This window comes from Vombatus ursinus, unplaced genomic scaffold (genome assembly GCF_900497805.2).
Source record: "Vombatus ursinus unplaced genomic scaffold, bare-nosed wombat genome assembly UNPS02007284.1, whole genome shotgun sequence".
NCBI classification, from domain to species: Eukaryota; Metazoa; Chordata; class Mammalia; order Diprotodontia; family Vombatidae; genus Vombatus; species Vombatus ursinus.
Genome location: NW_020947062.1, coordinates 26,324,012 through 26,335,966, shown reverse-complemented (window position 1 = coordinate 26,335,966; position 11,955 = coordinate 26,324,012). Strand labels below are relative to the sequence as shown.

Here is an 11,955-nt window from a genome sequence, read left to right as displayed (position 1 = left end):
CAGAAAGGCAGGAAAAGTTGATCAAAAGATAGGGTAGAGGAAAAACAAGATCAAATTTAGATCACCAAAAGTAACTTGACAGTAAAAGTAACAAAAGACAAATAAAAAGAGATTAACACAAAGATCTTTTCACAGGCAAATTTTCATAGAGTAAGCCAACGTGTTCAGTTAAGAATTTCTAGAAATTATAATTAAATTTTCTAAAGTGAAAAACAGATGGAATAATGCAAATATCAAATATTTTCTGCATACCAAATCATAATGGGGAAAAGAGCACAATTAGTTTTATTACCTCTAAGAATTAAACATATGTAATTATCTTAAATTCTTGGTCTTTCCTTTTATTTTTTGTATTCACTAATGGACACTGTCAACTTCACCATCAATCTTTTGAATAAATCAACCATTCTCCTCCCACAATAATAATAATAATAATAATAATAATAATAATAATAAGTAGTAGTAGTAATCAGCCTGGGGTATTTTAGTGTGGCTCTTACTTTCCCAGCTTTCATGCAGCTTTCTTGAAAAAGGAATCCACTACAGTCATTAAATCTAGAATTCCTGGATGCTTTCATATGACTCATAGTAGTAATTCCAGAAGCCAGACAAAGATCTGTCATAAAAATGTCTCTTATAGAAATCTGATAAAGAAGTACTAACCACTGACCTTCCAGTCTGAAATGTATAACTCTGATCCAAACAAGGTGCTAAATATAATACATATCTAACTTGCTAATGATAAAGAACAATTTTTATATAGTTTAACTTAATATACCTCAACACTCTCCTGAGTATAAACTATACTACTCATTTAAATGTGCATAAATAATGCACACATATTAAACAATGAGAATTGGAATAGAACCCGGACATTCTTGTCTCTAACTAGTTCTACCCCCAATATTAAAATAGATTTAAACTTTAACAATAATGTTCTTCAAAAGATTGTTTAATTTAAAATTTGCTTCATTCATACTTGCATATTGATAGATGCAGAACTGCTTTTAAAGCCTGCTCTCTTCTCTCAAATAACATTCATTCATTACAACTATCAGGATGGATTCCAAAATGTGTCAAATTAAGACATTACCCTGTGAGAACTATGTTTAGTAATCTATTTTAAAACTTCAACAAAAGAACTTGAAATGACCTTATCAGGTAGCATAAGTGATCATTTTCAGCGAAGGTGTACCACAATACCACTAAGAAAAAGAAAGATGCTTTAAATTTTAATATACATGGATACACAAGTATGAAAGGATGCTAACTTCTGAAAATACGATATATTCACATCCAAATGGTAAACAATCAACTTAATATCATGATTAAGTTTCTTTGGAGAGCATTATGTCATATTGCAATACGAAAATCTGTAAACAAGCAGACAGTTATGAATATTAGATGCGGTCTTACTGGAAATTCTTAACTGAATACCAGTCTCTTCTCAAATAAAATTTCAAAATGCATTGTCTCCTTTAGCATATCACTGCATTTCTATAACAAAGTAATTAAGGCATAGCTAGTGCAAGCTACTTAAATCCATTCACCTACTGGGCTGAAAAAATATTTTGGTTGGTTCTCCAGAAGGATTTCCCTTTTCTAAACAAATATTGGTCTCAATTAACAGTTTGGATAATTTTCACAGCTGCAATTTAATAACTACCTGACAAAACACTTCACAAGAACTGAACTGTGTAACAATTAAAATGTTTTAGGGGATTTACTGCATTCTACATATCTGGAAGAACATTGTACTATTGACATGGTAAATAGAATGAACTAGTTCTTAAATGTTCATTTTTTTCTAATGGGGGTAGAGGGAAAGGATCTTGACTGGGGTGATTCTGCTTTCCTAGATTACTAGAGGCAGTTGAGGCCCATAAATCAATTAGCATTCCCTAATTGTCAGAGAAGGGCTTGATCGCATATGAAGGCCAACCCACTTTCCCCAAATGAAGACTAATCCTCCTGCTTGGCCTCTCAACCAGAAGGTGCAGAGGCAACTCTTAAGACACTTCCTCATTAAAATATCTACCTTTGCTAGAGAAAGTCTAAATGATGAACTGTCAGACCAATCAGAAGGAAGACACACCTAGCTTTAAAAGTCATTCAGGGTCTTTGATCATAGAGAGGTCATTAACCTGTTTTGTAGGTTACTGCTAGCCAAACTAATAAATTCATCATGCTCAGGTCGCTGACCTACAGAGGTCAGTCTAGCCCATTTTATTAACAGCTATACCTGTCACTGTTAATAAACTGTAATCTTGCCCTGAAGAAAATTGTGCCTCAGTATCATTTTACTCATCATATGTTGTTGTTTTTCAGTTATGTCTGACTATTTGTGACCCCATTTGGAGTTTTCTTGGCAAAGATACTGGAGTGGTTTGCCATTTCCTTCTCCAGCTCATTTTACAGATGAGGAAACTAAAGCAAAGAGAGTTAAGTGACTTGCCCGGGGTCATGCAGTTAGCAAGCATCTGAGGCCAATTTGAACTCAGGTCTTCCGTATTCCAGGTCCAGCATTCTATCCACTTTGCCACTTAGCCTCCTCTTAGTGAATACAAAGGTGGGATTTTTTTTCTCATCCAGGTTCAGTCCAAGGACCCCCTGGCTAAAAAACCCCTGATCTATAGGATGGAGAATGGAGGATGCCAAGGAGAATAATATAGTCCCTAGGGTAAAGAAGAATGGTGGGTGATAAAGGGGAATAAGGGAGATTGAAGGAAAGCAGAAGAGGAACCTAGAGCAGGGGGTGTGGAGAGCAGGAGTGGAATAGAATTAGGATTTGGGGGTAGAAGAGAATGAAGACAGGGCTTGAAGAATGAAAATGATGAGTTGCAAAATGTAGATAAGAGATACAGAAGAACGAGAATGGAGATTAGATGATCAGTACTGACTTTGGGAATGGAAATTATAGCTAGTAAAGAATGGGCACAGTAAAAATGAGAATGCATTCTGGGAGAAGTCAAATAATGGATAGAAGGAGAGAAAGAATGAAGATAAAGGGAGGGAGAAGAGAAGGAAGAAAAGGGAATGGGAAGAGAAAATGAAGATGCAGTGTGGGAGAATGGAGTCAAAGAAAGAAAAGGATGTGGAGGACAATAATGAAGGCAAAGGAAAGAAACTAAAGCTCTATTAAAGTGAAATAAATGAGGGTAAAGGATGGAACAAACCAGAGAGGAAGAGGAAAGGGATGTGAAGGGAAAGGAAAGAGGAAAATAGGAGGAATATTCCTGTTTTTCTTCATGGCTCAGCTCATTTGTAAAGTACTTTATTCCATTTTATTTTTAGTTCCAAATTTTCTCTCTCTCCCCCCACCTCCTTTCCCACTTGAGAAGGGAAGAAATCACAAAACCCATTACAAATATGGAATTATGCAAAACAAATTTTTGCATTAGTCATGTTCTAAAAAAAAGCAAGAAAAAAATTTCAAAATAAGCTTTAGTCTAAACTCTGATTCCATCAGTTCTCTATCTAGAGCATTTTTCATTGCAATCTAAGTTCCAAAACCCATTGGCATGGGACTCTCTCTTCACTGGTAGAGATCAATGCCCTGAGTTTGTCTCAGGGGTAGGGAAGAGTTGGCTAGAACGGGAGGAAGGAAAACTCTTGAGTCTTCTTGGAGTTGTTTCCCTTAGTTTCAAGAACTTCTGACTTCCAGATCTAGAGAAAAGATGGAAGTTGCCAACCCCATTTCAGGTTACTGAAGGAAAAGACTCTGGGAAGAAGCTGACACAAGAGAAGCAGGCAGTCTACATTGTGTCCCTGCCCTTACCTTTCTTCACTAGATTAGCTCTCTCTCTCTCTCCTTTAGTTACAGTTGCTCCCAATGGGAGAGCTCCTTCACACTGCATTATCTAACAGGGCTGGGGAAACCGGAGTCTCAAGGCCACATATGGTCCTCTAGATCCTCAAGTGCAGCCCCTTGACTGAATCCAAACTTTGCAGAACAAATCCCTTTAATAAAAGGATTTGTTCTGTAAAACTTGGACTCAGTCAAAAGAACCTCAAAGGCCACATGTGGCCTCTAGGCCGCAGGTATCCCACCCCTGGTGCCAGCCTCCAGTATATGTTCTGTTATGTATACTTTCTCTGGTTTCTATTTTGCCACCTATAAGGATAAATGGGTTTCTTGGCTAAGAGTTATGTGTGTTCATTGTCAAACTGGAATTTAGTGGGAAGGGGTCAAGCTACTTGGCGGGGGGGGGGGGGGGGGGGGGGCGGGGGGGGGGGGGGGTGGTCCTGCATCTTCCCAATAGTGAACAGTGATCAGAATTTAGATTGTACCTGAAAATCACATCCCTTAGACGAATAATATTTAAGTAAGCAGGAAAATATAATTCTAGCCAGGGACCCCCTTTCTCTGGCCCCAACCTCTTGCTTCTCCACCCTGCAGGAATTTAAAGTCTCCCTTGGAGAAGGGTGTGGTAAAAAGAGACTAGAGATGTCTTTTCCCAGTCCTCTGGAATTGTGGTGGGTCCTTTGTGTTGATCAGAGTTACTAAACTTTTCATAGTTGATTATTTTAAAAATTTTGTTGTAACTGTGTAACTTATTTCCACTTCACTTTGCATCAGTTCATATAAGTCTTCCTAGGTGAATCTCTATCATTTTTTTTAACAACACAATAGTATTCCATCACATTTAAAAGCCATAGCTTGTTTATCAAGTGCTCCATGTAGCATTTTGCCATATGGTGCTCGGAACGATCCCATACAGCAAGATGCTCTTATCCCCACTGGACGATGTTTCCCTTGGGGTTTCCGTTGTCAGGGCTTTCGGACGCCTTTCTTATCTGTTTGGGCTCCGTGTTCGCATCCGCCAGCAGAATGCACGGTCTCCAAAGGCAGAGTCGGTTTCGCGTCTTCGTGCCCTCCCTCAGCTCCACGCGGCGATGCTCCGCGCTCTGAAGCACATCTGGGCACAGCTGAAGAGAAGGCGGGGGAGAGGAGGCGGAGACGCGGCTGAGCCGATGCGGAAGCGCATCCTCCCTGGTGGTCTCCCCGTTGGGTCTCGTTCTCCCTAGAAGCAGGAGCCGAGCCAGCAGGGATCCTGCTCGTTTACGACGCTGCGCATCCGACGAGGGCTTGGAGGTGCCAAGAACCTGGTTCGAACCTCACCGCTTCCCCGCCGAGGTCCTAATGCCTTCCCGCCCCCCGTCTCGGAGCACGGCCCCACGCAGCGAGCGGCGCTAGCGGTTGGTGGCGGTTGCGAAAGCGGTTCAGCTCCTCGCGGCGGCCGCTCTCCCTCTGGAGAGGCGCGAGGGAGGGGAGCGGGACAGAAGGCGGAGGGGGCGGGACCGTTTGGCGCCCGCAGTATCGCGAGAGGAGAAAATTCCCGAACGGGACTTGGCTTCCAGGGCAGGGAAGACCTGGGTGTACCGCGGGGCCCTGGGCCGGGGCCCTGAGCGCTCACCCGCTCTGGGGAGGGACCCACCTGGGCTTTGGCGGCCGAGGCCCCGGTGGGTGTCAAGATGACGGGCCGCGTGTGCCGGAACTGCGGCGGCACGGACATCGAGCTAGACCCGGGCCGCGGCGATGCGGTGTGCACGGGCTGCGGTTCCGTGCTGGAGGACAACATCATCGTGTCCGAGGTGCAGTTCGTGGAGAACAGTGGCGGCGGCTCCTCTGCCGTGGGCCAGTTCGTCTCCCTGGACGGTGAGTAGCGTTTCCCCCCGGGGAGGCGGCGTGGGCGGACTGGCCGCAGGTGCTGAGACCGGAGCTTTTCCGGATTTCACCGAGTCCGGGGAGCCTGCCCCGCCAGGCCCCGCCAGGAGGACGCCGACCACCCTTGCGTGGGGTCCCCGCTGCTCCGGCCCCGCGCCCGGAGGGGCGGGCCTTGGCGGGGCTGACAGGTGGAGCGCAGGCTGGCCTTCTTTCTTTCTTTTTATTTTTTTGTCTGGGGGAGGGAAATGTACCAGGGATCCGAGGAGGGATCGGGAGATGCTGAGGTGGGCCTGGGCTCCCCCGGAGCTGACATGCCCCTGGTGGAGGTGTCAGAGAAGGGGGAATACCAGCTGAGGACGCCCAGCCGAGGAAACCCGGCCCACAGAGAAAGATAACTGGACGTAGCAACCGCTGACTCTTGTTCCCTAAAGCTTGCAGAGTGCTTTATATACATTATCGCATTTATTCTCAAATAATCTTGTCAGCCCCATTGTGCAGATGAGGAAAATGAGGTTTAAGTTAAGAGACTGCTTGCCTATGTTGGAATGGTTAGTAAATGTAAGATCAAAGGTAGGATTTGAACCCAGAGTCTTCCTGACTCCAGGTCCAAAGTATTCACTTTGCTATGCTGCTTTTACATCATTGCTTGAGTCATGTGGAAGTAGGCAAAAACCCCTTCCATCTGGAGGCTGTATAGCAGCATCTAAATACAACTCAGTTTCTGTGTTCCAGAGATTTACGTTCTAAATAAACGTAGATTTATGGAAGGGAAGAGAATGGAAACAAAACGTTAGGCCTTGCTGCCCTTTACATTTGTTCAGAAAGGGAAAAAAAGAAAAGTTATCTCTTTGTTTTCAAATCTCAGCATTACAAATAATGGAGAACAACCTTTTATTTTATATAGGAAGAGACTAAGGTCCACAGAGGAATGACTTCAAACCAATAGCAGAACCAGAACTAGAATCCAAATCTTTTGACTCCTAATCCCATATTTTTACTACATTATGCTATCTTAAATAAACGACAATTGAACAGAAAAATGACAGAAGTTTTTTCTGCGGTTTTGCATTTTATCACTTGTAAAATTCCTTTGATAAGACTTTTAAAAGTCAATCATATACTACAAATCCAAATTTAATTTTTTGATACATTTTTTTTTTTTGGTGAGGCAGTTGGGGTTAAATGATTTGCGTAGAGTCACACAACTAGTAAGTGTTATATGTCTGAGGTCACATTTGAACTCGGGTCCTTCTGCTTCCAGAGCTGGTGCTTTATCAGCTAGGCTATCCACCTAGCTGCCACTTTACATTTTGTTTTGATACAGTACATACTTCCCAAGAAATATTAAAGCAACAATCATCGAGAATTATGTTCTCCAAACCACCTAATAACATGATTATGACCAATAGTATATGCCACTTTAGAGTATTGTTGTTCCTGAAGTTTAACAGAAAGGATGTGTGCTTACCTCTTTAATAGCTGGATACTGACATTGACTAGTATACTTGTCGTGGATTTTGTTGCTTATCTTAGTTTTGCTTTTTAAAAAAGTGTTTTTATTTACATTGTTATAGATGTTTATACTATTCTCTTTGATTTGCTTTTCTTGTTCTTTCTACAAAGTCTTCTTTAGTTGAGGATCTTAGAACTAGAACTGGAAGGGAACATAAAGGCCATCTAGTAGAAAGGTTTTGCTGTTCTGGGAATCCTGTAAATCAGTTCTAGGGGATCTGTGAACTTGGATGTGAAAAAAATTTTATCTTCAGTTTTCACTACACTTTAAGTACTTCTTTCAGTTATGACTTTAAAAAATATTTTATTTCATTAAACATTTCCCAATTATATATAATTTTTTTAAACAATCATTTAAAAAATTTTTTGAGTTCCAAATTCTCTCCCTTCCTTCGTCTCCTCCCCCCTTGTTGATAAGGCAAGCAGTTTGATTTATACACATGAGGTCATGCAAAACATATTTCCATAATAGCCATATTGTGAAACAAAACAATAAAAATTAAAAAAAGAAAGCAGAAAAAATATGCTTCAATCTGTATTTAGAGTTCATCCATTCTGTGTCTCTAGGTGGATAGCATTTTTCATCGTGGGTCCTTTGGAATTGTCTTGGATCAGACAATTCTGAAGGCCTTATAATGAAAAATGGCATCCATTATCAGAGAAAGAACTGTCAGGGTTTGAATGCAGATGGAAGAATAATTTTTCTTTACTTTTTAAATTTTTCTTGTTTTTTTTGTCCGTTTTCTTTCACAATATGACTAACGTGGAAATATGTTTTGTGTGACTGCACATATATAACCTATGTCAAATTGCTTGCCTTCTCAAAGGGAGGAGGGAGAGAATTTGGAACTCAAAAAATTATTTTAAAATAATGTTGAAAATTATTTTTACATGTAATTGGGGAAATAAAAATGAAAGCAATTTGCCTTGGATCATTGTCTTGATCAGAGTAGCAGTCTTTCACAGTTGATCATCCTTTCATTATTACTGTTACTGTGTACAGTGTTCTCCTGTTTCTTCTCATTTCACTTTGCATGAGTTCATATAAATTTTCTCAGGTTTTTCTGAAACTATTCTGCTCATCGTTTCTTATAACACAATAATATTCCATCACAATCACATACCACAACTTGTTCAGCCATTCCCCAGTTAATGGGCATTTAATTCTTTGCTGTCACAGAAAGAGCTGCTATAAATATCTTTGTAACTATTGGATATTTTCCTTTTTCTTTCATTTCTTTAGAATGTAGACCTAGTACTGGTCTTTCTGGGTCAAAGGATATGCACAGTTTCATAGCACTTTGGGCGTAGCTCCAAATGGCTCTCCAGAATGGTTGGATTAGTTCACAACTTCACCAGTAGTGCATTAGTGTCCCAATTTTCCCATATCCCCTCCAGCATTTGTTGTAGTAGCCAATCTGATAGGTGTGAGACTGAATCTCTGAGTTGTTTTAATTTGCATTTCTCTAATCAGTAGTGATTAAGAACATTTTTTCTTGTGACTTTTGATAGCTTTGGGCATCTAGGTGATGCAGTGGGCCTCATCTTCTTGAGTTCAAATCTGGCCTCAGATACTTAATAGTTGTGTGACTCTGGGCAAGTCACTTACCCCTGTTTGCCTTAGTTTCCTCATCTGTAAAATGAGCTGGAGAAGGAAATGGCAAAACACTCTAGTATCTTTGCCAAGAAAACTCCAAACGGGTTTCACAAAGAGTTGGAAATAACTGAAAACAACTGAACAACGTAATTGATAGCTTTGATTTCTTCTTCTGAAAACTACCTGATCATTTTTTTGACCATTTATCAAGTGGGGAATAACTCTTATTTTTATTCATTTGGCTCACTTCCCTATATATTTTGAGAAATGAGACCTTTATCAGAGAAACTTGCTGTAAATTTTTCTTCCAGTTTCCTGTTTTCCTTCTAATTTTGACTGTATTAGTTTTGTTTGTGCAAAAGCTTTTTAATTTTATATAATCAAAATTATCTATTTTACTTTTTGTAATCCTCTCTATTTCTTGTTTGGTCATAAGCTCTTCCCTTATCATCCATAAATCTGACAGATACATTTTTCCATGCTCTTCTAATTTACTTAATGTTATCACCCTTTGTGTCTTTTATCCATTTTGACCTTATCTTGGTATACAGTGTGAGAAGGTGGTCTATGCCTAGTTTCTGCCAAAGTGCTTTCCAGTTTTCCCAGCAATTTTTGTCACATGTTGACTTCTTACCCCTAGAGTTTGGATCTTTGCATTTATCAAACACTAGATTACTGTGGTACTAGTACGATGGTATATTGTATACCTAATCTATTCTACTGATTGACTATTCATTTCTTAGCTCAGTTATGAATTAAAAAAAAAAAAAAATTATCCTTAGAAGGGTGTCCTTAGGTTTCACCAGTCTTTGACCAGGACACAAAAATGGTTAAGAATCTGTGATGTAGTCCAACTTCCTCAGCTTACAGATGAGGAAAAGGATTCCTAGTCTAGTTCAATTTTTCATTTTACAGATGAGGAAAAGAAAGCCTGGGAAGGTTAAGTGCCTTACCCAAGGTTACTGGAGTAATAATGATCAGAGGCAGGATATGAGCACCGTATACCATTCATTTTCCTTCTAGATTTTGTTGTAATAATGTTGCTATGGATATTTTTTTGCTTATAAGCCTTGCTATCAAATAACCTCCTTGGGATGTAGTCCCAGTAGTGGGATTTCTGGGTCAAAGGATATAAATAACAAAGTAGCTTTTATTATTTACATAATTCCAAATTGTTTTCCAGAATAATTTGATCAGTTTATAGCTCTACTAGGAGTGGATTGATTAATGTGTCCAATAGCACTTCCACCTTTGAATTTTCCCATCTTTTCTCATCTTTCAGTTTAGTTCAGTTTAACAGTGCCTGTGCAAGTTTTCTGAGTATGAAATGATGAGGTCAAAGAGTTATTTTAATTTCCTTATTATTATTAGTAGTAGTATTTTTATTATTTTATTATCTTATTATTAGTAGTATTTTTTAATAATTTTGTCTTTTGAAAACTGTTCATATCCTTCGACCACTTATTTCTTGGGGAATTGCTCCTAATTTTATAGATTAATGTCAATTCCTGATTGATTTTGGATGTCTGACTTATCAGAGATTAGTGCAAAGATCCCCCACCCCCACCCCCACCCCTGTCTCTGACCCTGTTTGGACCTTGTTTATGGAGAACCTTTTAAATTTTATATAATGGAAATTTTCTATTTGTGTTTATAATATCAGTCCAATGGGATTGCCTGTGAGGGACTGTCTGATGTTGGCAACTACCAGATGGGCACTGTGGCAAGATTGGGGTAGAATCTGGGTATTTGGAAGTCGAGGCAGGGGCTGTGGTAGGCGGAGTCGTGGTGAACTGGGATGGGCTGGGTACGGAGAAGCCCTGAGGCAGTGGGCAGTGCTATGTGAGATAAGCTGGGTGCAAGGAAGTAGCCGGAGCTTGTGCTCCTGAGGCAAGGGGCGGTGCCACGTGGGAGTGGGACGGCAGAAGACAAGTTCCCTTTGCTTAGTCCCCTCCCTATATGCAACATCAACCCCAGACACTTCCTTCCTGTGACCTTCCTGACTTCCTGGGTCCCTTTGTGTAGCACTGACCCTAGACGCCTCCTTCCTGTGTCCTTCCTGACTTCCTAGGTCACGTACTCTGTGCACTAATCCCAGACACCTCCTTCCTGTATCTGGTCCTAGCCTCTTACGTCACTCCCTCTCCCTTGGTGTGCTAAACTCAGACAGCCCCTTCCGGTATCTGACCCTACAATCATTGGCTAGTAAGCAGGCTGGGGAGGAGAGGCTAAGTAGGTACTTAAGGAACAAGCATGGTCAGATCAAGCGCTCTCTTAGCTCCTGCTCTGTTGCTCTGGCCTTCCTGCTTGGCCTTGCTGTGATGGCTTGCTGTGATGGCCTCTGAATAAAGCTTGGGTGTTGGCAGCCTCTTGATGGCTCGTCTCTGTGTGTGTATCCGGTTGAGGACTGAAGACTGGTGAGTGAGTATGACTCTGGCAGCCTGCTCCTTATAGGAGGAGTGTTCGGCGTGGCCGGCATAAGGTCGGCGTGGCCGGTACAAGTGGCGCCCAACGTGGGGCGGAGGAAATAGGCCAGAGGCCCCGTGAATCAGCTGGTCTGGTCGCTGGAAGAGAGACGAGACCTGTAGCCGATAGGGTGAAGGAAGAAAGATGGGACAGTTGTTTGTTAAGGTCCCGGATCGGGAGGTGCAAGGGAAAGAAGAATATAAAAAAGTGAAAGAAGCGGAAATCAGTAGTGAGGAAGAATCAAGGAGTGAGACAGACTCAGGGAGTGAGACAGAGGACACTGGAAACAGGGAATGGGAGAATAAGCAAGAGAAAAGAAAGCAAGGCCGGGCAGGAGGGCGGGAGTGGGGGAGCAGGAGCAAAGAGAGAGCAGGAAACCGGAGCAAGGAAAGCCACGCGGAGGGGCGGCCCCCTCCCCCATACTTATCCGACAGAGGGAGGACCTGGCCCCTTTAGAATGGAAGAAATTTAAGGAGTTAAATGAGACACTAAATACAGTGTTTGCAGCTGTATCCCAATGTGCCCTACGGGCTTTTAGTAGGATTCAGGCTTTGGGGAAACAAAGGCCCTCCATGACCAAGATTAAAAAAGGTCCTGATAAACCCTTCCCGGATCTCGTGGCCCGCCTACAGGCAGCCGCTTGGAGAGGACTATTAGAAGTGCTGAAAACAAAAGAGACTAAATTGTACTATCTATACGGGAAAGCCGGTCA

General features: G+C 41.6%; 1 protein-coding gene across 1 annotated transcript in view; it reads left to right on the top strand.

Moving 5' to 3' along the window:
• The first annotated feature begins 5,320 nt into the window (after window positions 1–5,320).
• Window positions 5,321–11,955, top strand: part of BRF1 (BRF1 RNA polymerase III transcription initiation factor subunit) — a 168,554-nt gene continuing 161,919 nt past the window's right edge. Inside the window, exon 1 of the mRNA XM_027848972.1 lies at window positions 5,321–5,659. Coding sequence (XP_027704773.1) covers window positions 5,476–5,659 — 184 coding nt within the window. The 5' untranslated portion in view covers window positions 5,321–5,475. The remainder of the gene's footprint in view (window positions 5,660–11,955) is intronic.